Here is a 27,168-nt window from a genome sequence, read left to right on the forward strand (position 1 = left end):
TTGCTAAACCTCTAGGTAAGCAACTGTTTCTGCATAAACACATACTGGTTTGTGGGCTGTATTACACAGCTAACTGCAAATCTGACTGGCTTGAAAATCACACTGTATACAACTAAACCAGGGAGCTAACAGAGGCACATTTTAAAATTACATGGATTTAACCATGATTTTTGAATGTGATCAAAAATAATGATTGTCCTAAAGCAGTGCCTAAAAATTGTGCCTGCAAAATAAGAGCACAAAATTCTCTGACAGAGAGCTTCACTTCTAAGTGAGAAAGAGCACAAAGCTGGCTCAGCTAAAATTATTCTTCAAGTGAAATAAAGCCGAAGATTTTAACACCATCCTGAAGATGGGGTCAATGTCCGGAATATTTTGCAAAAAGGGGTCAAATTACCTCCTCCTCCTGTCATTCTTTATGCTACAACATTAGTGGAAAAATCCAAGAGCTGTTTTAGGTCTGTTAGCTAATAAATGGATCACCAGGTGAATGTTCAGTGTCGTTAACAAATTGTCTCAGCATTCTGTACTTAGTATCAGCAGAAAGTCTTGGTCCCTTCCACCCCTGCACACATACCACTTTGGGAAGGACAGAAGGAACTGCCTACATTGCCTTTTTTTGTGCCTGCTGGAAACATCCACGTTGACAAGCAGATGCGAACTCTCAGTGCATCTGCGCTGTTCCTCCTCCGAGATCAGCATTAACCCGCAGGAGAGCCGTGGGTGATGAGTCCTGGCTGATTCAAGCTCTGGAAGACAATGACATTAACAGTGGCAGTTTAAATCCAGACAGCTTTCCATCCAAGGATCTCTTACAGCATAACAAAAGGCTAGCATGAGCCGGAGGTCCCATCTAAGGCTGGGATGCACACTACCTCCATAGTCCGCGCAAGCAGGGATTATTCCCTGCCCTATTCAGGGCTGTTTCCCCAGGCACCAGGATACCCAGTGGGAAGGGCTCAGCCCTTCTCAGTCACTCCTGCTGGCGCCGTTCCAGTTTGTCTGAAGACACTTAAATATTCATGGAGAAAGCGCAAGACTCCGTCTTGCCGGGTGCACAGATTGCTCCCCAGGGAAACGGGACACCTGCCTTCCCCACTCCCTGCTCCATCAAATCATTAATTATTTAAAGTAACAGGAAAGAGCAAGAAAAACTGTCCGCATCAGACATGCCTGCAGCCTGTTGTTTATGGCGCTCTCTGGGGTTTTGTGTGGCCCGAGGTTTGCATCTCCCCTCCGGCAGAAACAAGGATCAAGCCCAGCTTTCCCCTCTCCTCGGGGAGGATGCTCTACCAGCTAAGCTATTGCACAAAAGAAGGGCTTCCCCTTTATCCAGACAGACCTTATGTTCACTTTTCCTATCAGAGAGTATTTTTTTTTTAACTTCAGGTTGAATAAAAGGCAAACAAAACACAAATCCAAATCTCTGAGAGAAGCAGCTATCCATAAACCTCCACACATTCTGTATTTGCTCAAGAGCTTAGGGTCTACCTCTGCATTTCACAGCTCGGCAGGCCAAGCCGTAGTGATCCAACTGCATCAGCAAGCACTTGGCTACTGAATCCATCGGTGATGGGTTTCAATGAAATGGAAACCACTGTCTCCCTGCCCTGAAGACAGTTCTGGTGTGCACAGAGTGGCATGTTTGGAGAAGCAGGTCTCTTCTTATCTGCCTCCCCCCATCTTCCAACACACCAAAGGCCCCACGCTCTCTCACAGGAGCAGCACGGATCCATACAAGGGTGCCCGAGATCGGGATGTCCCCCAAAACTGTCCCGAGCCCAGGGAACAGCCCCATCTGCACGCTGAATTCTACTGCTAGAGCAGAAAGTCGTGGCAGGTGAACAGCACTGGCACCCTCATGTGGTGACAGGCACCACAGTGAGCTCACAGCCAAAATCAGCGGTACAGAGAGAGATATTTGTCCAGAGGGACTTCTCCGAGGGGTCCTGACAAAGACCATCTGTGGGCCAGCATGGTCTAGGGACGGGACACAAACCTGATGTCACCTCTCCTATCCTGAGACCAGCAGCAAAGAATGACAGAATGGTCTGGGCTGGAAGGGACTTAAGGATCATCCAGTTCCACCACCTTCCATGGGCAGGGACACCTTCCACTACCCCAGGCTGCTCCAAGTCCCACCCACCCTGGTCTTGGATGCTTCCAGGGATGGGGTTCATATAAGGTCTCCCTGGAGCTCTCTCTTCTCCAGGCTGAGCACGTCCAGCTCTCCCAGTCTGGCTCCAGAGCAGAGGTGCTCCGACCCTTGGAGAATTTCTGTGGCCTCCTCTGGACTCACTCCAGCTGCTCCATGTCCTTCTGATGTTGGGGAGCCCAGAGATGGAAGCAGTATTACAGGGGAGGAGTACTGTGGGGGACCCACAGAAACAGATCTGATTATCCCCAAAACCTCATCTCACCCTGGTTTCTTCCTTATCATACTATCAAAATGGAGAACAAAATAAAAGATAAAACCAGTCCAGATGCTGAAACTGGAGAATTCACTAAACTCTGAGGGAAAAGCCCTTTTGCCCCCTCCGGCACCTGCTGAGGGACGCGTGGTAACAAGAGCACCTCATTCCCAGGAAACATCAACCCCTGAGCCCTGCTTTCACGGGAAAACAAAAAGAACCCCTCGTATTTTCGACTGCTTAGAAATATCTCTCCTCCCAAACTGCTCTGGAAACAGAATTAAATTAATTTTGAATTAAATTAATTTTAAATTAAACCACCCACCACCTCGAAGCAGCAGCACTCTGCAGAGGCGCACTGAGGTGAAGGGCGGCACCTGGCCGAAATGGCGGCAGCTGGATGTCCCCGCTCCCCAAACGGCCCGAAAATACCGTGTTTGCCGGGAAGTGGGCTTCTTTTATGAGCTTTAGCTTTAAAGAGCAGCAAAAGAGCAGCTCGGCGGCGGCGAGGTGGCCTGCGAGGAGGCGGGGACGCGCCTGTCAGCCCGCTCTGTGGCGGCGGGGACGCGCCTCAGACCGCCCTGAGGCGGCGGTGGTGGCGGGGCCGGTCTGTCGCGACATGGGGGACGATTTAGCGTCGGAAGGCGACACCCGTGAGTGGGGCCGAGCCGGGGCTGCCCCAGCGGGGTGGGGGGGCAGCGCCGTGAGGGGCGATTCGTGTTCGAGGGGCGGGCGGGAGCCGGCGGGGCTGAGGGGCAGAGCCGGGATGCCTTAAGATAGAACCGGACACCTGAAAATCCACAAGGAAACAAAGCAGGTGGTTAAACCTACCCGTGATTCAGGACTGCTGTTGTCTCAAAGCATCTTGCACCGCTGAGATGCTGCACGTAACTCTGGTACCCCGCACTTGGGGATTTTGGCCTCCTTGGTCCCTCGGTCCCATCCCAAGTTGTCTTTGTGTCCTGCAGCCCCAGGCAGGGCTCGGTGGATAGGTTTTGCACATTTCTTTGCACGTCTTTCTCCTCCTTTGCTGCTTTTCTACATCTCTTGCATAATAAACTGCCTGTGAGTTGGTGCATTGCATTGAGGGTAAATAATTTAAAATGTTTTCCACGCTGTTTATGACAACTGAATTCCTATTCAGTAAGCTGTGAAGTACCCTGGAATCTGAGCTTGAAAGAAGGAACACTGCTAAATATCCACTGAAATGTTGCTGCCATGATGAGGAGTGCATTTACACTTACAGAGACACTGTGGATCTTAAGTAGGAAACTCAGATCATCAAGCTGTTACTCATGTGTTGCTGAAAATAAATAAATTGTGGCTTCTACAGCCTTAGCGATGCCAGATTTGTTATTGCATCTTCACAGCTATCCAAAGAATAAGGTGGTTTGACATTTTTTGAAAATGATGCTTTGTGTGACCATAAAATGTAAGAAAACATTTCTGTCACCTGGAGAGCAGGGTCAGCAGCATTTGCTTAATTGAAACATAGGATTTATTCCACTGAAGGGGGATAAGCATGTGCAAGGAGGTGGTGTGTAGCCATTGGTGTTAATAATTAACAAAATCTCAGTGTTTTTCACAGGCTCTCTTGATATTTCCCCTTAAATGAAGGGTCCATGCAGGGTGAAATGCAATCCTGTTAACAGAGCTGACAAGGTGATAAGAAAGTCTTAATACAGAGTATAGGAAATCCTGTTTCTTGCAGAAATCAGTGTCCAAATCCTTCTGCCTTCATTGTAGCAGCAGATCCAGCACTCTTGAATACACACTCTCAGATTCCCATGTCTGGTGGATAAAGTGTTAAGTGAATAAACATTGTTGAACGATCCTGTCTAGAGTTAAAATTTGTGTTATTTGTGTTTTTCCTGAGCTAAAGTTCTTTTGTTTGAAGGCAAGGGGAATGGAAACTGGAGGATGAGGTTATACCTCTGTTGCTCTGAGAGTCCATGGTAGGGATGCCTTTCTTCTGTGCCCTCCAAAGAGATTATTTGTGCTATTCAGGCAACAAGTCTCCTGGTTTTCTCCCTCGGTGTGGTGGAATGGGAACAATAATATGTTTTGATGCCTTTTGTATGGCATGTGTTTAATATGCAGTTGATATGTTGGAACAAACTGAATTGTCATTGAGTCCCTCAAGCTGCAGCCTGGGCTCTGGAGAAGTGTAGAGGAGAGCAGACCCTCTAGGCCAACTCTCCAGTAGGATGTGACAGACCAAGGGTCTGACTCAAGCCCTTCTTGAAAGAATTCCCCAAAAGCACTAGGACAGAGATTGAGTCCAACAAACACTGACACCAGCCTTGCCAAAAGCCTTCAGAGCCTCCCTGTTGGGCTGTGGCAGTCACAGCCTTGCTCTTGTTTCTTGGCAGGAAGGTTTATTTGATGAAGGAGAAGATTGCTGGGGCAAGGCCCAGCATGGGGAGTAAACGCTCTTAAATTGTGCCTAACTGTGCAGGACAAGTAGTGCCAGTCATGGTAAATTATGAGCAGAGCTGCCATGGTTTATTAAGAGATGCAACACTAATCACAGGCCAGGCTGGCAGTTTTGTGCTGCTTGGCTGGTTCAGGTTGCCTGGAGGGGGAACCATGTGTAAAGGCCTCCTTGTAGAGCAGTGGCATGCAGGTGGAAGGGTGGAGGAAAGGGTCTGTGTCATCTCAGAGCCTTCACACTGATCAGAGGGTGCCCAGAGGATATGGACCTCATGGAGCAAAAGGTTTTGCAGCTGGAGCAAATCCATGCAGAGACACTGAATTAGAAGAGAAGTGGGTAGGACTGGAAGAGCACTGCTGTGGCACAGGGAAGGAGAGACAGTGGTAGGATATAAATCCAGCAAGCATGCCAACATCTGTAGGGCTGGGATTCTTGCTGGAAGAATCTTTCTGCAGTCATCCTTCCCTGAAGCCACGGGGGCCGGTGAGATGAAGGGGAGGTTTGTTGGGGCATGCTGCTCCATGCCCCTTGCCAGCACTGTTGTAATGCTCACTCTTCTGCTCTGCTGCAGTGCTTCAGTCAGAGAAGGAGTTCCATGATGCAGCGAAGCGAAATGATACAGCCAGGATGGAGGAGCTCATCAGGAGAGGAGTTGACATCAAAGCCAAAAACAATGTAAGTCCTGGGTTTTTCCACCTCCAAGCTGCAGGAAGTGCTGAGGGCATGTTTCAGATCTGCAGCTCCTTAATGCTACTCTTCTCATTAACTGCTTAATTTGTCAAAGCTTTAAAATACAACACCCAGTTCCAAATAGGGCCTGTAGCAACCAAGCAGTTTTCACAACACACAGAGACCCCCAGAACCATCATCCTGGCCACACTGGAAAGCTGCAATTGCCAGATAGACATGATTGCCGTGAAAGGCTCTGATTTTGCTGTCTCTGTACAGTAAGACTGTGGGACAAACTCTGTTTCTAGTGCAGGTCTTTCCTTGTTGGCTAGTAGGTTCATGGAGATACAGGATTGCCCCCATCCCTAGTGTTTCAATCTGTCCTTTTATTGTCAGCAATATTCTTCACTCTGTGCTGTCATTACAGAACTGCAGCTCCTGAGCAGAAGGTGACTGACACCTGTCTGCTGACAGGAGAGCAGAGACAGAGGGCTGGGTCCAAAGACACTCTGCACAGTGTGAGAAATTCTGGCTCTATAGATGGCCAAGGCTATTGTGGCCTTCAGAAGGGCTGGTGGACAGCCACACTGTGCACACTCAGCCTTGCCTGCCTCTGTCCTTGCCTGCAGGCGGAGCGGAGTGCCCTGCACTGGGCTGCGGGAGCCGGGAGCGTGGATGCCGTGCGGCTGCTCCTGGATCACGGCGCCCCTGTGGATGACGAGGACAGTGTACAGAGGCCACTCTGCCTTGCATGTGCTGCACATGTGTTTGGTGCTGGGGCAGTGCTGGGGACTGGGTGCTGGGCCAGCAGTTACACACTGCACCTTGGCCCTGGGTGGGTGGCACAGGGTGGCACGCTGCACCTGCTGGACAAGCCTTGTTGGCACATGTGTCCGTGCTCTGTATTGTGGCCTTTTCCTTGCATGCACAGTGACTTGGAATAGGCTGGTAGAATCTGTGAATTTTTCCATAGAGCATGGGGATGCTTGGCTTCTTCTGATTGTGTTGGTGGGGCTTGTAGGATGACAGTGACGGCCAAAAAGTTTTCTCTTCCCCATACAGCCAGGCTAATACCTTTAAATAGGTAGTAGCTGCCAAGAAGCAGGTCTCTGCTCAGCTGCTGTGAACATCTGTGACAGGAATAATAATAATTGGAGAAAGTGCAACTAAAAAAATATACTAGTGAGAAGCAAATAGATTTGGAAAACTTCATTAAGCTAAGAGGACAGCTTCCCTCCAGGGTGGGGATGGGGATGGGGATGGCTGCAGTTTAAGTATCTTTCTTTCTTGCCCAGTTTGGAATGAATGCTCTTCTCCTGTCTGCCTGGTTTGGCCACCTCCGTGTCCTGCAGATCCTTGTCAATGCTGGGGCCAAGATTAACCGTGTCAATAGGGTGAGAGTCTCCCCATGTGGATCCATCACTTGGCTCTAGAGAGGGACAGAGTGAGGTTTACCTATGAGATCAGTCATGTGTGACAGCATCTGCTCTGGGGACTGCCATCTGCACTCTGACTTATCCCTGAAGCAGGTGTAATAATTGGAGCTCTGGAGATGCACACAGCTTCCTCACCTCATGTTTGTGCAGTGCTGATGTGGAAGTGTTACAAAAATGGGAAATGGTTTAGTGAATCAGCAGTCCTTGTATTCTAAAACAGACCTTGTCTGGGTAAAGGGGGATTAATGTTTCAGTCTTAACTTGCTGTCTGCAGCACAAGGAATTTTAGTCCTAGAGGTGCAGGGAGGATGAAATGGGACTTTGCTAACAGGAGCAGTTTGTCAGACTGACTGTCCTACAGTATTTGACTTGTTGAATGAGCAGTCCTTTGTCTTCTCTCCAGAATGGCAGGAACCTGCTTCACTGTGCAGCTCAGAGGGGACACATCCAGGTCATGGAGTTCATCATGGAGGACTTGGAGGACATGTGTGTGGATGAGACAGACAAGGTAGAAAGGCTTTTCACAGCTTTGTTTTGTGAAGTCTAGTCTTGCTGTGCTGAACTTAGCAGGAATATTGCCCTTAGTCTTGGGAAGAGAATCAGAGTCAGACTCCCTGAAATCTTCCTGCAGAGTGAGGTTAGGGATGATGGGGATTCTGGCTCTGGTCAAGCTTCTTGCAGCAGATGATGTGATCTTGTGCTTTCTGAGCCTTTTGGACTGTGTTTCTCTGTTTCCTCCCAAAGATGGACAGGACAGCGTTTCACCTGGCTGCAGAGCATGGGCAGCTGGAGGTGGTGGAGTTCCTCATTCGACTGGGTTGTTCTCACAGTGCCAAAGACAAGGTATGGGCTCAAAACCACGTGCAAGGGAGGTGAAGTCTAAGAATTAGGAGATGTGAAAACCAGGGAACAGAATCCCAGATAAGGCTCAGGCAGGCAAGTTGTCCATAGTTGTTACTATGGCTGTGGTGTGTCAGGGCTTTTCTTCCCTATCCATTTCAAGCCATTTTCTTGCCTGGTTCATGATTTCTCTCCAGGACTTTTCAGGCAGGATACATAGCAAGCCTGGTGGACCGTGCTTCAGTTTAAGGTAGGAGGGGTTTTTCCCTTGCTGCTGCAACTGTAGGAAGATTGCTTCATATTTGTGCTACTGGTTACAACCTCCTTTTCAGCCACACTGGATACACTCTGTGCAAGATTGTGGTATATGAACACTCAGTCCTGTGAGACATATGTTTATAAAGTAATGTTTACTTTCAGGAAGAAAATACAGCATTGCATTTAGCTGCTAAAAATGGACACCTCTCTGTGCTGGAGAAGATTATAGATGTCGGAGTGGACCTTGATGAAAAAAACTCAGTAAGTACACTTAAATTAAATCAAAACCACATCAGTTTTGCCCTTTTCCCCCCTAGAAATACTCTCCTGCCACAGTCATCAGGCTGAAAAGCCAGTATTGATGGTAGAGGTCTAGAAAATAGCTGATTTTATCTAAAGCCTATGTGGGTAAAGGCAGGTCACACTTGCAGAGCATCAGTGAAAGGCAACATCCGTCTTGGACCAATTTCCGGCTTTAAAGTGTTGCCTTCTCTTCCTGCTGTATCTGCACACCTACCTTATCACTCCATTTAATCTCCCTTTCTCTCCCTGACCCTTGTACATTCAAGTGCCTAAATGGTTATTGAGTGTGTTTTAACTAAACTTCACCATGCTTTGAAGTATTGACTTAGTCACTGAACATATGGACCTTCTGTTTGAGATCTCTCTTTTGACAGATCCGCTCTGGAAAATTATGTGGCTGGAACACAGTTAATGACTTAGATAGCAAATATTGGCTTAGTATCACTGTTATTTATTCCAGGGCACACTCCCAATTAAGTTTATCAGCATTTTTTTTAGTCTTATTTGATTACTGTCTTTGAAAAGTGTATTTGATTGTGATTAAGATCTGAAGGAAAGGGGGAGCCACCTTCTGTGGTAACTGGCAGCATTTGTCTACCCCCACATGAGCTGCCCTTTCTGCAAAGAGCAATAATAAAACCAGATGAAATCACTTAGGAATTCTGCTTGCTTGCTTCTGTTTTCTTGTAATGAAATGAGCTGCAACCCTTGGAAGGGAAAACCAGTGATAGAGGGTCACAGGTTTCAAGTTCTATCTCTGGGCTATTCCAGGAAAATGGTTTGTCTTTGCTGTCTGTGTGAAATCCTTTTTGGTTTATTGACGGGCTGGAGGGGAGGAAAGATGGTGGACACTATGTCTGTCTTGTGGCCCACAGCCAGTGACATTCAGGACAGATCAGTACTCTGGTATTTCCAGGGCAGATAATTGTGTCCTCTATTTTTGTAACAATCAACTGGAGATCCCTGGCCCTCAGAACTGGTACTGTAACATGTCATGGATTCAGAAGATGGGGTGCAGTCTGTGACTCGTTCTGCTGCTCTGTCTCAGCCTTGTCTACAGAAATGCTGCTTGTGTCCTTTCTTGCCTTGTGCAGGAAGGACTCACGGCCCTGCACCTGGCTGCTGAGGGGGGACACAGCCACTGTGTGAAGCTGCTCGTGGAAGTGGGTGCTGATGTCAATGCCCAAACCCAGGTTAGCTCCATGGAGGTCACTCCATTCCCAAACCCTACTTTGTGGATTTGTGCCCACACCTGTGGCTTCCCAGGTCACTCATCATAGATAGAGGTCATGTGGAGCCCTGCATTGAGGAATAGCACAGGGACTTTGGAGGAAGGTAAATGTGGTTTTGTACTAAGAGGCAGGTGAAGCTCCCTGTGACTGGTTTGGCTGGAGACAATCTCCATGAATTTGTCAGTGCTGGGCCATGGGACTCTGGCAGGAGGGAGCAGGGAGCTCTTTGTGGGTAGTCTGTAACAACTGCAGCCTCTGGGAAGAATCCCTGAGTACCACTCCTCTCTTCTGACTTGCCTCTCAGAAAAAGATGAACTGCCTTCATTATGCAGCACTGCATGGCTATGAGGAGATAGCCAGGATCCTCATGGATGCTGGAATCCACACGGATGCTCTCAATCATGTGAGTCCCTCTCAATGCTCTCACCACTAAAATTAAGGTAAAACCAGTTTGTGGAGCTGCTCAAGAGCACAAAGCAACTCTGGAAGGACCAGTGCAGTATCCTTGTCAGCCCACAGTGCAAGCTGGCAGCTGGGATAGAACAACACATGCTGGGCACAGCATGGTCCTTTCAGTGCTATGAGCTAAGCTCTCCCTAAGTGCAGAATCTTCTTTCCACAGCAAAATGCATCAGCAATGCACATTGCAGTCCTGCAGAACTTCCCAGCCATGGTGAAGCTCTTCATCAGTGCAGAGTGTGACCTTGACATTCCAGATAATGTAAGACTGCAGCTCCTGTTCTTTGTGTTTGAAATGTGAACCAGTTTCATGGGGGATTTTATCACCCTGGGGACAGGATTAAAGAGGAGTGCTTTAAAATGTGGAGAACCTGGAAGTGCAGCTTAGGAAATGTGAAACCTGTGAAATGATTCTAATTGTTGCAGTGTGGTAATCACTTGATGGTGTTCAACATGAGGGCAGTGCTGTGTCCCCTGCAACATTGCATAGTCTAGGCAGGCTCTCTCATCCTTGCTGGAAGCAGGTAGGGGAAATTTCAAGATGGAATATATTCTGCAAAATGTTTAGAGGGCTGAGAATAGGAGGCAAGCCTGGAGGTAGCTGGTTGTCTCACCAAACTGTAATTTTCTGAATGAGGGGGCTTTGTGTAGCTTGTTTTGTTTAGTCTTCACACTTGTAGCAATGTTCTCTACTGATGATACCATAAAATTGACACATTTTATGTTCAGTTTTAGTGGTTTCCATTAAACACTCCCAAGCTCCTCCTGGTAGTGTTCTGCCTTCCAGCCACACACTTGTCCTTCTCTGGAGTGTAGCCCTTTCTCCCTCCCTCTGCAGAGGCAGCAGACCTCACTCCACATCGCTGCAGAGCATGGCAGGCAGGACATTGCTGAGATGATCCTCATTGCAGGAGTTAATCTGAAGCTGACAGACAAGGTAAAGGTCTCCATGGGTGAAACAGGTTCTGTGGGGGTATGGAGGGAAAATATACATAGATGGTCTTTGCTAATGTTTTCCATAATTTTCAAGGCAGGCTAGTAATATTAAAATTTAGGTATTTCCAGGGATAAGCCCTTAAAACACAGCTGAGTAGGTAATTTTGGTGTGTTTTCCAGGAAATAAGTGACTGGTTCTTAGACAGGTAGAAAATAGATAACACAATGAACAATGCTTTCTTCCTCAAAGTTGTTCTGGTTCCTTCTATTTGTACTATCATGAACAGTAATATCAAAGATTTCCTCAAATAATGGTAAGTAATATACCCGAAAAATTACAGCACACATATTCTAATAGGTTGAAAGGATCTGTTTGGTATAGATCTGGCACAGTTCTGGGGCTTTTGGCATCTAATAAAATCAGCAGAATGAATTTCAAGAGCTCTGAAAATGTAGCATGTGCCCAAAAATGCTGGAGGCCCGTGGGCAGGGATTAAAATAGGGTTTGCCATTTGCCGTGGGTAAGAGCAAGTGCAGACCTGGAGGCACCTGGCTGAACTGGCCTTCAGCTGTGGTAAATGTTTGTCACCTTTCAGCACTCTGTGGAACTGCAGTGGCAGCACAGGGGACTCATTCACACTTTGCTGTATGAAATTGGGTTTCTGCTCACATCTGAGGCCAGAACTGTTCTTCCTGTTATGCCTGGTGCCTGGGCTGGCTCGCTTTCCTTCATGCAACTTTCAAACCTCGTTCTTTTCTGCCTTCTGATTTTAGATAGAAATACAAATCTCCCCTGCCCAATCCAAAATTATATTCATGAAAGGAACATAGCCACATTTTCATAGCCTCATCAGCCTGTGCTTCTCCTAAGAGACCATTTTTAATCATGTGTATCTGGAGCCTGTAAAGTTAATGAGGTTGTATAAATCATTTTGGTTTCATGTGTCAGCAAACCTGCTGTGCAAAAGGCTGTAAAGTACCTTGGACTGCAGAGCTGAGCTGGTTCTCTGATGGTTGCTCTCATGTTGGTGGGTTGCAGCTTTTCCAGTTGGTGGGTGAAGCTTTTCCAGTGGCTCCTGCAAAACAGGCAGATCCCTTGTAGCACCAGAGGAGATGCTGCAGAGCCTGGAAAACCACTCCCCATGCCCTGAATGCAGGAGCTTGACAGCAGCTCACATCTGAAGTTCACAGGTGGAGAACAAGTCATGGAGATTGTACCTCCTAAGGTGCAAAGTCTTTTCCAGCTCATTTTTCCTTTCTAATTTCAGCAAGGGAAAACATCTCTGGATGTTGCTGCCCGAGGCAATCACACCATCTTGGTGGACATGATTATCAAAGCTGATCGATTTTACAAATGGGAGAAGGTGAGCAGCTTACACAACAGCCCCTGTGCTTTCTCCTCTCCATTGACACTCCACATACCAGCTGTCAAAGAAAAAGAGATACAGGACATCCTGTGACCTCTATTTTCATCCCCTTAGTTAAGGAAAACAGAAGTCCTCACCATGCCAACAGCATTTACTAAAGGTTTTCCTTATTTAAAAAGGCCTCTGCTGTTAGAAATCCCAGGTGGCACTGCTGGGAATAGAGGTTTCCAAAAATTATTTAACAGCTGCTCCCAAAGGGATAGAATTAGTTCCTTTTCCCAGAAGGAGAAACTGAAGGACTTGAGTGAAAAAATGCTTGGCCTCAGGTCACCAAAATGGGATTTTGAGAGTTTTTCAGCAGTGGAAGGAGACAGCTCTTGCTGGAGTCATACAACCAACTTCTCCCTCAAAGTGCAGCCTCTCAGCCCCAGTCTCCCCTCCGAAACCCTGCCTACCCCAAGCCTGTGCCCAAACCAAGCTGAGCAGAGTGAGCTGAAAGTACAGCCCAATGTCACATCTCTTGCATGTTTTTAAGATTTTGGTTGTCCTTCCATGGCAGTGCTCCAGAGGGGGAAGCAAAGGAAGGAAAGGAGAGCATGTGCCTGTGGCTCAGGTGCAGCTTCAGGGTCATGCTCAGTGGCTCAGGCCCTTGCATTGGCTTCCATGCAGCCCTAGAGAGTGTCATGCAGCCTGGCATGTAAGCACTGTGAGCACAGCTGATGTTGCAGGGAAGCAGATTTAATTAAATGATTCTGCCCCAAACCCCAGATGAAAGGGAATGTAGAAATGCAAATTGTGATCCGCATGGGCTTCCACAGCGAAGCGGCCATTAACGGCGTTTCAACCCCGATGAGCACAGAGTGAAATGAGAATTAAGGGAGGAAAAACTCGAGCTGTGCCAGAAAGAACTCGCAGGGACCACAGAGCTGAGGGTGTGGAGGCTGCAGCACCACAGGCACTGCTGCAGCACCCGTGTTCTGGCTCTGCAGGGCAACCTGAGCAGCGACTCCGGCTCATGGGTGGCAAAGCACTTGACCTTTAAGCAGGATCACAGGCTGGAAACACAGCACATCCGCTCAGTCATGTGGAGATTAGCCACTAAGTACCTCAAACCCGGGGAATGGAAGAAGCTGGCACATTACTGGAAATTCACCGATGACCACCTTAGGGCCATTGAGCAACAATGGACAGGTATAAAAAAGCTTCCCAGGTATTTCCCTTTCTTTCCTTGGACTCTGTTTCTAGGAGATAAAGCTGCATTAAGAGCAAAGCATGAAGAAAACCAGTTGGTTTATTTGAAGCAACCAAAAGATTAGGTTAAAAATTCTGGTTTTTCTGAATGTGGAATTACATACACACTGTAATTTGTCTAGGAATTAGGCATGCAAGCAGGGGAATTAGTGGTTCTTTGCTCACACCTTAGGAGACATTTGGCAGGCCTGTGAGTTCTTGCTACAATTCTTGTTCTACAGAACAGAAGAAACTTGCTGGTTTTACTTTTTTGAGTAGCAAGAAGGCAGTGAAGTGAATTCTTTAGAATTTAAGAAATACATTAGCAGAAACAGGGTCTGAGGGTCAGAACAGATCACTGCTAGTTCTGGCTGTAGTTTGGATGATGTGAGCAAGGGGCCAAGCTGGGTTCTGAAGGCAGAAACTGTATTGCCATGAAAGGCTGTGCAACAAACCCAAGCTCAGCCATAGCCACTCCATTAAGTTCCACATAAATCCAGCAATCCCATCACAAGCAGGAATTAAAACCATGCTTTACGGCCTCCTAGTAAAATCCAGAGAGGAGGGAGGGGTGTGCAAACCCACCAGGGCAGAAATCTGCTCTGGTCAGGGCTGTGCACTCTGAGTGTGGGATTTCATCTGTGCTTTGATCCAGGCACTAAAAGCTACAGGGAACACGGGCACAGAATGTTGCTGATCTGGCTCCATGGTGTGATCACTGCAGGAGAAAATCCAATCAAGGGACTCTATGAAGGCCTGGTGGGGATTGGGAGAAGAGATTTAGCAGGTAATACTTTTGTCTTCCTTTGAATAATACACACTGAGCATTATTTGAATTAATTTACCCAAATTCTGTGCTTAGACAAATACACAGAGGAAAACTTCAGCAAAGCCAACTCACAGGAGCTGAAAGCACCTGCTCTGCCCCCTTGCTTCCATTACATGCAATCTCTTTCTCTCAGGTTTGATAAATGAACAGATCCTGCCATGGCTTTATTGTTCTGTGCAGCAGATCATTCTCTCTTACAGAAAGCATCAGGAAAAAAGCAAACGCAGACTCCACCTCTCCACGGAAATGCACAGCAATGTAACACCAGGAGCATCCTCAGCTGGTCTCTGGATGAGAAACACTTCTCTGCTGCTGAGAGAAGGCAGATGGAACCCAAGGGCTTCTTGCCACAAACTGCTGGCACTGCTGCACCCTTCTGGACAGGAAATGACAAGGGTAAAACAAATGCTCATGGTCAAAAACGCCTCCTCACAGAAGGGAGATTTTTATCAGCAATTTCAAACGGTCTGGGCACTATAATGAGTTTGGTGAGCAAGCCTTACTTGCCATACTGCATCAGGAAATATTACAGTTCTACTGTAACTTGTCTACAGCACAGTTTTGTATATAAATTTTCAATTGTCAAGTTTTTAAGTTAATGGGGGCAAAGGCTTTGTTCTCAGGAATGTTCTTTACATACCTTATTTGTGGGGGTGTCTCATGTCTTAGGCATGTCCATACATTCTCCCCATAAGAAGAGAATTTAAGCAAAATCAAAGCCACTCTTTGGTCCTTTTGGACATGAGGGGTCGTGATTTTTAATGCTTTGACTCTTCACAAAAAGTTTGAGAAGAAGATAAACATATGCTGTTTATAAATGTACATTAACGTGTATGTTTATAAATCAAATAGGTGACTGACCTTTTCAAAACATCTTTTCATTTGTCATGTAATCCTTCATATTTATTTTTTATAGCATCTCAAGGGGAAAATAATGTCTGTATTTCAATAAATCTAGATTTTACCCTTTAAAGTTGCAAGTTATATCTTGTTATCTTTATTAAAAAAACACTACAGCATTTTTTCTTAGAGCTAAACCAGTACAACCTTATAGTTAAAGCTTGAGAGGAATTCAAGCAGGTGGTGATGGTTTTCTTCATTTCCAGAGGTGTTTGTAGAGGCAAACCAGGACTGCAGTGAGCTCAGCTGCTGTTTTCTTGGAGTCAAAACAAGAGACACTTGCTGAAAGTGAAGTTTTATTGAAAACCATTTTTATGCAGCAAGAAAGTTAAAAATTCAAATGCTTTATTTCAAATAGAAACAAACTAACTTACAACACAATGTACGAAGCACATAAGTGATGGCAATATTGACACTTAAACATCTTTTAAATCAAATATTCAACAAAAATATAGGTCAGCTTATAAGTACACAATCTGCATGTGGTAATATATACAGCCAAGTGAAAAATATAAAAAGAAATACCGTTCTGCTTAAGAACATGATACAGTGAAGACTTTGGTAGAAAAAATGTCTTTTATTTTTAAAAGTGTAGTCTTCTAAGATGCTTCCTTGAATCCAAAGACTAAAACTGAAACAGATCTATCCCATTACACTGCTGGAGGTTGCTGTCCACGGGTAGTTCACCGACTGTTGATCCTGTTGGAATCACACAGTGATAATCGGCTAACACAAGGGAAAGGCAGAGTGGGAACAGCTGATTGTACACAGGAAGACCACCAAACCAATGCCTCTGTTCCACTGGCACTCCCAAACCTAGTGCTCCTCGTGCTCGTTGCTGGTGTGAAGGCTGATCTTCTGGACTTCCAGCTCCTCTGCACTGACCATGGAGGGATCAATGGCTGCGTACCGGGTGCCGTGGAACTGCAGCAAATGGATCTGTTGGGCATGGGAAACAACACAGAGACAGGTGTAGGAGCAGTGTTTTTGTAAAATAGAAACATTCCTTCTGAGTAACTTTTGTGAGGGTGAAACCATGGCTCTGGAGTACAGGAGTTCAGAGACAGAAAACCCCCAAAGCTGGCTCAGCATGGACACAGCTGCTCCCAGCCCTGCCCTTTGGTACCACAGCACAGAGCACACAGGGAAGTAAAGTAACAAAAGAAGCTCAACAGGAGTTTCCTTCTGCTGTTGTGGCTAAACACGTTCATAGATTGAATTCAGGAACTCACTTGAATGTACAAGTTGACCTCAGCACTCCTGCAGAGGTAGGGGAAGTTGCCTCCTGTTTTGAGGTGAGCTCTTCTGGCATTAGGGTAAAGCTTATACATTTCCTCTTTTGCTTCTGTTGAAAGCGCGCTTTGGTCAAACACCTGTGCAACAAGTCCCAGCAGTGAGTTCTGAACATCAGATTGTGTTGTTACATCAGATTGCTGCATGCTGCTCCTAGAGGAGACCCTCAGCTTCTTTGTGGAATGGTGTTAATGAAACAAAACAAGCAAACCCGAGCACTGACAGCTAGCAAGCCAATACTGTAATATTGAAACATATGGCACAGAATATCTAATTCATAACGCAGCACAGAAAAGTCACAGCGTTGCCCAGTCAGCAGAAGGCTTCCCTAAATAGGAAGTTACATGCTGCAAATGCTTGCTAAGTTGCTGACTGAATAGTGTGGCTGCACCTGCCAAAGGGAGGAAATAGTGTTTAACTAAACAATTGAGATTCACTTACATCCATAATGGTTACAGGGATGTCTCGGATTTTGTGAGGTTCTACGTAGGAGTTCTGGCAGTTGAGGGTGAGTCTTGAGGCCAGCTCGCTCTGGCCCAGGCTCTCCAGCTTGCAGGAGAGAGAAACACTGATTAACAACATATTTCACTGCAGGAAGTTAATGCAGTATTAATAATACAGCCAAGGAGAAGATAGTTTTAAAGGGATGAAGGTTGTAATTCCAATTTAGTGTTATTCTGCAGGAGACAAATGCCTAAACCACATTCCATGAGTTGTTTCTGTCCCCAGAGTGTGGCCTACAGATCTATCCCAGCATTTTCTCCTTTTCCACCTCAGTTCCTTAACTCCTCTTGATTGACACAAATAAACAGCACTAAGGTAGAGGGTCAGTGAATCAAAAACTGCTGGGGCTGTGACAGTCAACACTGCTAAAGATCCACTTCCCACTCCTCCCTCCGGGGTCAGTGAATGAAGAAAGCAGCAGAAATATCTCCAACCTCCCCCTCAGTAACTGCAGAGTGACACCACAGCCAGCAGAGCACACCTACCCTGTCCACCATGAAATCAATCCCATCAGCCATCTCAGGATCTAGAGGACCAGATGCAAAATTCCCAAGGACAATTTTTTTCAGCATAAAAGCAGGCATCAGCCAAAAGCTAAAACAGAAATAAGATGGAACAATATCTTCAAGCACCAAAGACTCAACATCAAGATGCTGTATTGTAAATGCTTTCTTTCCTTGCAGAAGCTTTGTGTTTTAACTTCAAATTAAATCCTTGAAGAAACTTCTAGTTACATGGCAAAAAAACACGATGAACAACATTATTCTTGCTCTAAATGGTTTTGTTAGACAAAAGGCAGAGTTCTTAAATCCACACATCCACAGAGGATCACAGAACAATTTGTCTAATTCCACACTCTCAATTGTTAACATTCCCACTCTCCTTGTGGTGTGCTTTTAAAAGTCACAAGTATTCCATCCCACACCTCCCTCCCCAGGCTGGAATCAGGTTAGACACATATCCAACTAATCAATGTGACATTTCACTGCAAAAAAATTAATGCCATGAGTCTGCTTGCTTGTCTGTCTGCTTTACCTGTTTGCTGTCCACGTCTGATTGAAAATAGAAGTGTCACTAAAGGCATTACACAAGATCAGAGATTGGACTCTGGGAGATTTGTGTGTGTATTCAGCAAACTTCTGAGCCAGAAAGCCTCCCAGAGAAGCTCCAAAAAGGTGAACCTAATGCAAGGAAAAAAAACCAAAACCAAACAGATGATGAAATGTGACCTCTGAGCAGAGTGTTTCATTACAAAAATAGGTCGTTCAAGTTTACCTTGTCCTCATAACCCATTTTTTGGAAGAATCACTGTTCCATTCATTTCCTGGTTTTATGTGCAATATAAATGTGATAAATACTAACACAAGGAAATGTTTCCCAAAGACTCACAGTGCTAATTTCTTTGTGTTCATCAAGTTGAAGAAAAAACCCAAATATTTCACTTTGTTCTCCGTAGCTATTCCAGCCCAACAGACTTGACTGTGGTGTTCTGTACTATGTGAGTTAGGAAGGGTAACTTCCACAGCATCTCACAAAAAATGAAGTTAACCCATACAATTTCATAGGCCTGGAATAGCAGTTGAATTTAGGCCAAGTATTACAATTTCCAAGGGCATTCACCTTCAAAAATAAACTAGTTTCAAATGTGAAATTGTAACACAGCCTCTTTATTTATAGGGTGTATTTTTGTATCCTATTTTTTGCACTGGCTCTTAAATGAGACTGTTTCAAACATCAGGTTTTTATTGCAACAATTTGTCCACTGCCTTGTCTCAGAGCACTCACTTTATCCAGCTGAAGGTGGTCTAAGAGTTTCCTGAATCCATCACAGAACTCAAGGTGATCCCAGTACACTGGATACTGCAACTAAAATAGCACGAAGTTAGAAAAAACTGAGATCAATCTGCTTCCAAGTTGTACCAGTTCTCACATTAAAGGTTTCAAGACAGTGCTGTGCCTCTCCCATGTTAGGAAGTTCCTCTTCAAGGTCCCCAGAGCCCGAGGGTGCCAACACCTCCCCCTCAGTTACACAAAACCACACAAAGTGCCACTGAGCAGAGTTTGCTGGGGAAAGTGCAGCATTGCCTCACTCTGGGATCAGGGGCAGGGGAGGCTGGAGTGGCTCTTCAGTGGTTTTGCAGCATGTAACAGACATTGAAGTCATTAACTGCTGCAAAAGACAGTGGCACTCCTAAAGCCAGGCTGTTTAATATATTGTACAAATCAACATTCAGCTCAGGAGCTGAGAAGCCCCAGAAGAGCAGGCTGGTAGGATTTAAGGAGTGAATCTGCAGCTATTATACAGTCTAAGAAGCATGTTATCCACATTCCCAAAGGAAAATATGGAAACCCTGAACTAACTCATGTGCTTGCCTCAGGGCTAACAAAGATGCAGCTGGAGGCAAAAAGTACTGGTGTCCAGGACACACAAGGAGAAAAGTAGGCTGAGAGGTCAACAAGGTCTTGGTAAATGCTGCTGTGGACATATAGCAGATTCCAGCCTGGATCCATATGCTAACTACTCTGTAGTGCCACTTAGCACCAAGTTTTATGGTGGATTCCCCAAGTCAAAACTAAGAAGTTCATTATGCAACCTCTAATCAGAGCAACAAGCACAAGTACAGCACCTTTGACACAGGACTGAGAATACTCACAGCAATAACTCTGTAGCCCCATCCAGTCAGTGCCAGAATTTGCTGGAAAAACACATCTGCAGTCCCACTCACAGGAGGGAGAAATATGAGAGGGCAGCGAATGCTCCTTGGCCCTGCATCGTACAGTGACCAGACCTTGCTGTCATCATCATCCACTATAATCTGGAGAGAGAGGCACAGAGGGCAGGAGAAACACAAGACAGGTGAGGTTCTTCTGCCACCTTCCAGGATGGCTTCTAGAAATTTCCAACTGCTAGTAAATGTTATAATACTCAAGACCTTCTTTTACTCCTCTTCATAATAGCTTTCAGGCTGTTTTCTAACTGGAATGACCATGTGGATACAGCTGGAACAGAACTGTGGCCACACACCATCAGACAATATTTTGTGTATCGTGACATAAGCTGGATAATGAACTGCACCTCAGGAAAGGAGCCACATGCTCAGGAGAGCTCCAGGAGGTCAGTTCAGGGTACCAAGAACAGCAGCTGGAGGCTGCAAGAGCCAGCACTGCCCCAAGACAGCTTTTTAAACAACCACTGATATTTACATCCACAGACAGGAGATGTTACAGGTCTGGAACCACACAGAGCTGTGGAATTAAGCAGCTAGCACCACAAATTATTGATCTGGAACACTCAGAGCTGCCTGCCAGAAACAGAGACACACACAGCTCCCAGGGCAGCACTGCAGGGCTGACCTGGAGGGGAAAATGCTTCCATCACCTGGCAGCATCTCAGGAGCTTCTGGATTGCCCAGGACACAGGGCTGGCTGAGGGAGATTACTCACACATGAGGTGCCATCCTTAATGAGCAGCTCCACATACAGTACCACAAGTCCTAGCAAAATTAGTGCCTTCAGAAGTGTTAAGAATTGGGTCTTCTTTTCTAGCAGCACCAAAGCCTGACTTGTTTTGACAAGGCCTGTTCTACCAGAAACTGCTTTCTATACTCCAGATGTTCTTTCAACTCCACAAGCCAGAAGAAGCTGCATCTTGTACCAGATCAAGAAGCACAAACCTCTGGAGAAAGCCTGAGTTAAGCAGCCAGAATGCATCTCCTCTATATCAAGATTTTATAGCTTTTTGAACAGTAATATACAAGCACAATTTGCTTTTCCAACCCAGCAGTTAAGCCTCTCAGCAATCAGAGGAGAACAGTGTATCACAAATCAGATTTGCTTGACTAACAAATCTGCTCCTAATAAAGCCAGTATTTCAGGCTCTGGGAGCATGTGAGGGATCACATGGTAATGTTGTTTTCTAAAGTCTTTATACAAACAGACAGATTGCATACCAGAGCCTCCAGACCACTGAAACCATTTAAACATAAACCTTGCACAAAAGCCCTCCCAATCCCCACCACAACAACTCCTTGCACACAGCCCCTGGGCTCCAGGCCTTGCTGTTCTCAGCTGTAATTCCATCAGCAATGCTGGATCCATTCTGGGTGGCTCCTACCAGGTTTACCTTTAGGAGTGTTTCCAAAGGCACACCACAGTCTTTGAAAAAACAACACCAAAGGTAGCTCACGCCAGCAGAGCCGAGGCAGACAGACAATGTTTCTTTCCTTGAGCCCAGACAGTGAATCAATGGTTTAAGCACTTGCTCTGGTTGATTTCCAGCCACATGCTGGACAGTTTAACCCCAGCTCCTGAGCTGTGTAGGCAGCAGTGTGGTTAACTCCTGACTTGGGAGGTCAGAACCTTTTCCTTGTTCTGGTTGATGAATCAAGATCAGCTACAGCTCACACAAGGTAAAACCTGCACTGCCTCAAAACAAAGAGCAGAACTTTTCAGCAGGGCCAGGGAGTCCCTTGATGAAAACTTTCAGGAAGGACTCAGATAAGAGTAAGTGGTGTATGCAAATAGAGACACACAGGCAAAGCAGATTAGGTTAAAAAAAAATGTTATTTTCTCTGCTGTACTTCCTATATCTGACCAGGGCAGGAAAGAAGATGGAGCTGTGCATTTCCTGTGCCTGTCAGGAGAAACATCTCAGCACATTCTCCAACAAACTGCTCTGGCTCTGCCTCTTTAGGTTGATCTGAGAGCAGTTACCAAGGCTGGTCATTCCCTCCTCTGTACTGCACATGCTTTGCACTTCTGAGGGGATAGTGCAGGCAAATGCATTAGACTGCTTCAGAGACTAATTACATTTTCAAATTGAGCTTTTTTTAAAATTCTTTCTCCAATAACCAGGACTCGTTTGTTTATTTCTTTATACCCCACATTCAGCCCTGTGGCATCATTTGCCTCTTGAGGAGACAGCAGCACTCAGGAGGGTAAGGCATTCCTGAGGCTGAAGGTCAGCAGGTCACCATCAGCTTCAGCTTACACACATCCCCAGTTATGAAACCCTGACCATGGCATGGCTGCTGGCCCTGAGCTGCAGCAGAACCATGTTTCCTTGGAATTAAACCTCCAGCTCCTTCCATTCACCACCTTGCATCCCACCAAGCAGACCCTCAGAGCACCCTCACATCTTTCTGCTGGCCCTGGCTGTGGTGACCCAGTGAGGCTCTGCCTGAGGGCAACCACAGAGCACGACGTGGGGTCAGCAGCAATGCACCTTTCTCATCTGCAGGACACAAACTGGCAAAAATGAGTGAGGATCCTGCAGCCCTTCCCTAGAGGTGCTTCTGCAGCCCACACAGTCATGGAGGCAAGGGAATCACAGCAAAGTCAGCTCAGCCCAAAATCAAACCATAACACACCTGAGGCCAGACAGGGCACTGCTGCTCAGCCTGCAGAGCCACAGCAGTGACTGTGCCACAGCAGCAGGGTGCCAAGGCAGGGCTGTCCCTCTGCCTGGCACAGTCTGGGCTGCTGCAGGTCACTCTGTGACCACAGCCCTGCAAGCCTGACCTGCAGAAGGCACACAGGGCTTGAGTGGGTCAGCAGTTACACACTGCACTGCATGCCCTCTGCCACCCTGCACACCTCAAACACTCTCCTGGGGCTCAGGGAAAGGCAGTGGGGAAATCCAAGCAAGAGGAGAAAGTGGTTGGGCAGTGTGACTAAGCAGAAGAAACTGTCTGGGTTTTTCCCCCGTGGTTAAGGACATTGCCTGACTGCTGGGGAGGTGCCCTGGACATTGCTCTGGCCTGAGGACAATGGGCAGGAACAGTGGGGGTGGCTCTGGCAGCTCAGCCCAGTGCCCAAGGCAGCTCTGAGAGGCCACACAGGTGGCACACAGCACTGCCCTGGAGCCCCCTCCTCAGCAGGGCTGGCACTGGGATGGCACTGGGATGGCACTGGGATGGCACTGGGATGGCAGGTACCACGGCCATGGCTCACAGCTGAGAGTCTGCTCCCCAGCACAGGCAGAAGTGACCTCCAAGAAGCATGTGAAGATGAAGGCTGTGCTTTCAGGCACTCACATGACATGTGGGACAACAGTTCAGGAGATAAAGCAGATCAATAGCACAGCCACAACTGCTCTGCATTAACCACACTGACTCTCTCCCCCTAAAACACGAGAGGAGATATTTCACCCACTAGATGTACATACCTTTTTAAGAGGAACTGTGCTTCTGAACCAGTTATAGTCAGGAGAGACTTTAATCTCTCCCATGATGTTTAGAAAAAACTCAGTTTGGGTCAGCCTGCAAAAGAGAGAGAATGAGAAATCAATAGCACAGTTTCACCATGGGCAGCTCTCAAAAGCTGTGCTGTGTAAATAAAGCAGTGCAGGCTGATTTGCTCTGATCAGTTGATGGCACTACCTCTGACTCACACCAAGTTCACTTTTGCTCAGTTTTCATCAAAGCATGCAATTATTCTCCCAAGAGGCAGTCACCTGACTGCCTTACTGCACCACCTAATTATGAAATGATGATGCTTCTGTAGCAGCATTCCCGTGTGACAGCTGCAGAGAAAGTCAATTGTGCTGCAGGCTCTAAGTGCCTTCAAAACCTAAAGCATCTTCTTGGTTTCTTTTAAATTGATAAGGCACTCCAAGTTTATAGCTAATAAATATTCATACAATTCACTCAGGAATTCACACCACAGACATTATTTCATGAACCTACTCAGTATTCAGGTCACATTTTTCCATCTGAGTATAAGTGACCCAAACGAGTCCCAAAACACATCAGGAACATCACCTGATCCAACGCTTAATTTACAGAAAATCCTTGAAATTTTAATTCTATCCACACAGAAGGAGGCTCTTGTCAGGAGTTACCAATGAAGAAATCCTTGAAACACACCAATTAATACAGCACAAATTGATTCTGAGTTGGATCCACATAGGAATGCCACTAACTCACTCCCCAGCCAGAATGTCCAAGCATACATAATGAGTATCTTATAATACTCCATTAATTAGTAATAAACACTGAGGTAGCTCCAAGATTTAACTGTTTGGGTTTTCCTTTTTTAAGCAGCAAGAGACCATTAGCTTCCATTTATACAACAAATGGCATCAAACACTTCTGAAGCTTGCAGACTCAATAGCTTCACCCTGAACGCCAGCTGCCTTGGGAGATTATTTTCATGCATTCACACACAGCACTGAACATAGAAAAACAAAGAAACTTTTGCTCTTGTTACTTAACAGTTGCCAAGTCTAAATCAATAGGTTTTGTTTCTTAATTCTTCATAAAATAAGACTTTGTTGTGTTCTGTGAGTCACTGCAATTCATTTGTCCCTGCAGGAGAGCTGCTGGTGGACAGCTTAACCAGTTTATGGGGTTACAGCTGGATTAACAGGGAGCTACAATTTCCTCATCTTTCAGTCTTCATTTGCCATCTTCCAAGGGCAGAAAACATGAATTTTAAAAGGGAAAGTACTTTCTAAATTGCAAACACACACCTTCCACAGAGCACGTGCTACACCTCCCATGTTCAAAGGCTTGAGGTGGGATGTTCAGCTGTGGCTGCTGTTTAAATTTTGTGTGGTTTCATTCTGGTGCTTGCACCAACTGTTCTGCTCTCTATCAGAGTCTGGCAGCAGGTGAAATTACAGCTAGGGTAAAAAGTATCTGTTCAAGAACCTGCAAAGCAGAGCAGGGGAAAGGATGCTCTCCTGGGCTGGGGTCTGCAGCCACTGGAGAGAGGAAACCACAGCTCACACTAATTCCTTCCCACAACCACACATCAATGGCTTCCTAAAAGCACTTCAGCAAACAACAGAGTGACAAAACTGTGGCAGACAAATGACAGGAAATGCCTTAAAACACACATTGTCTTGGACTGTTACACTGGCAGGGCTGAGAAGCAGAAGTCACAGTCAGGGCCCTGCACGGACACAGAGGCACCAGAGAGGAGACTTCCTGCTGCTCAATCTGGCTGCCAGAGAGGGCTGGCAACCTCCTCCTGCTGTGATCACCCCTCTGCTCCTGCCACCCCAAAGCTAAGTGCTGGGGCTGGGAGCACAGAGCTGTGCCATGGTAAGGACAAGGCACCGTGCAGGAGGACTTTGTGCTGGCCCTGCACCTTGTCACGGGTTTGTACCACAGCGACTTCGGAGTCCACCTGAAACCCAAATCTTGAACTTGCCAGTTCATCTGTTATCACCCATGGAAGGGAGCCATTGGTCACCAACACCTGGGCAGATTGCCACCAGCTTTCTTCTGAAGGAGCATCTGTGATTGCCACTCCTAAGGGCTGCCTTTCTTTCCAGGCAACAGGAAACTTGCATTAGACACTCTTGTTTTACTAAAATTGTTTTTTTTTTCTCCTTTGCACAGAAATGCAGCATTACATTTGTACACGCAAATACATTAGCAACAACTGCACGTGCTTTCCAGCCACAGAGAAGCTGAACCCTGAACTCAAAACAGAGATTCAGCTACTGAAGGTAACTCACACCACAAAGAGCCTGATGCTGGTCATGATCAGCCTCTGAACACCCAAGGTTCATTTTTAGTAAAACCAAACATGAGGAACTTCAACATTTTAAAGCCAATTCCTGTGGAAGAATCTTGGATGTGCTCAGAGCACTTGGCAATAGTCTCCCCGTGAGTTATTCTGCTACACTAATGACATCCTCCATTCATTATTGATTTTAAAAGACAATGAGAAAGAAGATTTATGGGTAACCGGGATGTGGCAGCAGCACCTTCCCCTGTCCCCCACACCGCTCCCACCAACCCTGCCCCAGCTGCCCCCAGCTCCTTCCCCTCCTCACCCAGCCTTGGCTGCCCAGCTCTGCAGGGAGAAGGGACAAACCCCACCCGCTCAGCTCGGGCGGCACCGGCCGAGGCAGCCCCTTCCCCGGGAGACCCGGGGGGCTCCGGGCTCGCTGCGGGCCGCGGCCCGGCCCTCTCCCTTCCCTCCCTCAGGGGCAGAACATCCCCGCCCCGCACGGTGCCCCGTGCCCACCGGGCCGGCGCTGTCCCGAGGGGAGCGGAGCCCGTCCCGAGGAGCAGAGCCCGCCCCGCTCGCCTCAGCGCCCACCCGGCCCCTCAGAGCTCCCTCCCCGGAGCGGAGCGCTGAGATCAGGGGCAGGCCCGTCTCCACAGCGAGACCCCCGCGGTTCCCATCGCTGCTGGGCGCTCACCGGCTGGCAGGGCCCGGGGAGAGCAGCAGGACCAGGACCGGGACCGGGACCGGGACCGGGAGCACCGGGGCCGCCGCCGCTCTGCCCCTCCCGCCCCGCGCGCCCAGCCGGGGGCACCCGCCGGCCGCCACTTCCGGGTGCTGCGCCGTGCCGCCCACGTGACCCGGGGCGGGGCGCGGGCGGGGCGGAAACAGCGCCGCCGCCATCGCTACCGAGGCGGAAGTGAGTGAGACGGGCGCCATCGCTACTGAGGCGGAAGTCACGTGCCCGCTGTGATAATTAATGTAATAATTTGCGGTGGAAGGGACGTTTTAAGACTCGTTTTGTTCCACCCCGCCACAGTCAGGGACTGCTAGATCACGTTGCTGCAAGCCCCGTCTAACCTGGCCTTGAACACTTCCCCCAGGGATGGGCCGCATCTTCTCGGGCAATTTATTCGCTGCAGGGCAGCTCAGGTTAATTGAGGAGAGCGATAGGTGATACTGAGTCATTCCTCTAATGAGCAGGTGGAGTCAATTAGCTCCCTTTAATTGGTATGTCACAAATAGGAGTTGAAGGTGAGCTGAAAAAACCAGACCTATAGTTATAGGTGTGTTCTTCATAGGCCTTGCCTAAAGGATACACTCCATTAGGTAATATATATTTATACACTGCTCTAATCTGATTGAAGACCACCCCACAACACGCGGCATCATTTTCTATTTGCTCTCAATATCGCTTCAGTTTGCCTGAAGTTTTCCTGCTCTTGTCTCAGCCTGATCTTTTCACGAAAGGCTTTTAAATAACCCCATTTCTGTGATGTAAGGGAAATATTCCCTTCATATCGTATTTGGAAAGAGGAATTAAAGGGCGGAATCACCGGGAATAAACACACCTGGACGGCGTGCCTAGGACAGACTGAGAGAGG

The 27,168-nt window shown here is 47.1% G+C and overlaps 2 protein-coding genes across 5 annotated transcripts; one reads left to right on the plus strand and one right to left on the minus strand.

Moving 5' to 3' along the window:
• Nucleotides 1-2,811: 2,811 nt before the first annotated feature.
• ANKDD1A (ankyrin repeat and death domain containing 1A) lies at nucleotides 2,812-15,377 on the plus strand. Of its 4 annotated transcripts, none has more exons than XM_058033287.1 (15): nucleotides 2,812-3,064; nucleotides 5,417-5,520; nucleotides 6,144-6,242; nucleotides 6,810-6,908; nucleotides 7,354-7,458; nucleotides 7,695-7,793; nucleotides 8,211-8,309; nucleotides 9,446-9,544; nucleotides 9,888-9,986; nucleotides 10,206-10,304; nucleotides 10,881-10,979; nucleotides 12,247-12,342; nucleotides 13,335-13,536; nucleotides 14,231-14,362; nucleotides 14,605-15,377. In XM_058033287.1, the coding sequence occupies exons 1-15, from the start codon at nucleotides 2,812-2,814 to the stop codon at nucleotides 14,664-14,666; spliced, it is 1,746 nt and encodes a 581-aa protein (XP_057889270.1). In that variant the 3' UTR covers nucleotides 14,667-15,377. The 4 variants fall into 4 exon arrangements, with proteins under 4 accessions (XP_057889270.1, XP_057889274.1, XP_057889273.1 ...); XM_058033291.1 differs by having other exon boundaries at nucleotides 2,877-3,064; nucleotides 6,144-6,278; XM_058033290.1 differs by lacking the exon at nucleotides 9,446-9,544 and having other exon boundaries at nucleotides 2,880-3,064.
• A 251-nt stretch (nucleotides 15,378-15,628) lies between these two features.
• On the minus strand, nucleotides 15,629-26,333 carry SPG21 (SPG21 abhydrolase domain containing, maspardin). Its single transcript, XM_058033292.1, has 9 exons — nucleotides 26,262-26,333; nucleotides 23,268-23,361; nucleotides 19,756-19,917; nucleotides 18,887-18,967; nucleotides 18,137-18,282; nucleotides 17,587-17,695; nucleotides 17,039-17,146; nucleotides 16,537-16,677; nucleotides 15,629-16,243 (listed from the first exon to the last, which is right to left on the minus strand). The coding sequence occupies exons 2-9, from the start codon at nucleotides 23,328-23,330 to the stop codon at nucleotides 16,121-16,123; spliced, it is 933 nt and encodes a 310-aa protein (XP_057889275.1). The 5' UTR covers nucleotides 23,331-23,361; nucleotides 26,262-26,333; the 3' UTR covers nucleotides 15,629-16,120.
• Between the last annotated feature and the right edge of the window lie 835 nt (nucleotides 26,334-27,168).

Source organism: Melospiza georgiana, chromosome 13 (genome assembly GCF_028018845.1).
Source record: "Melospiza georgiana isolate bMelGeo1 chromosome 13, bMelGeo1.pri, whole genome shotgun sequence".
Taxonomy (NCBI): domain Eukaryota; kingdom Metazoa; phylum Chordata; class Aves; order Passeriformes; family Passerellidae; genus Melospiza; species Melospiza georgiana.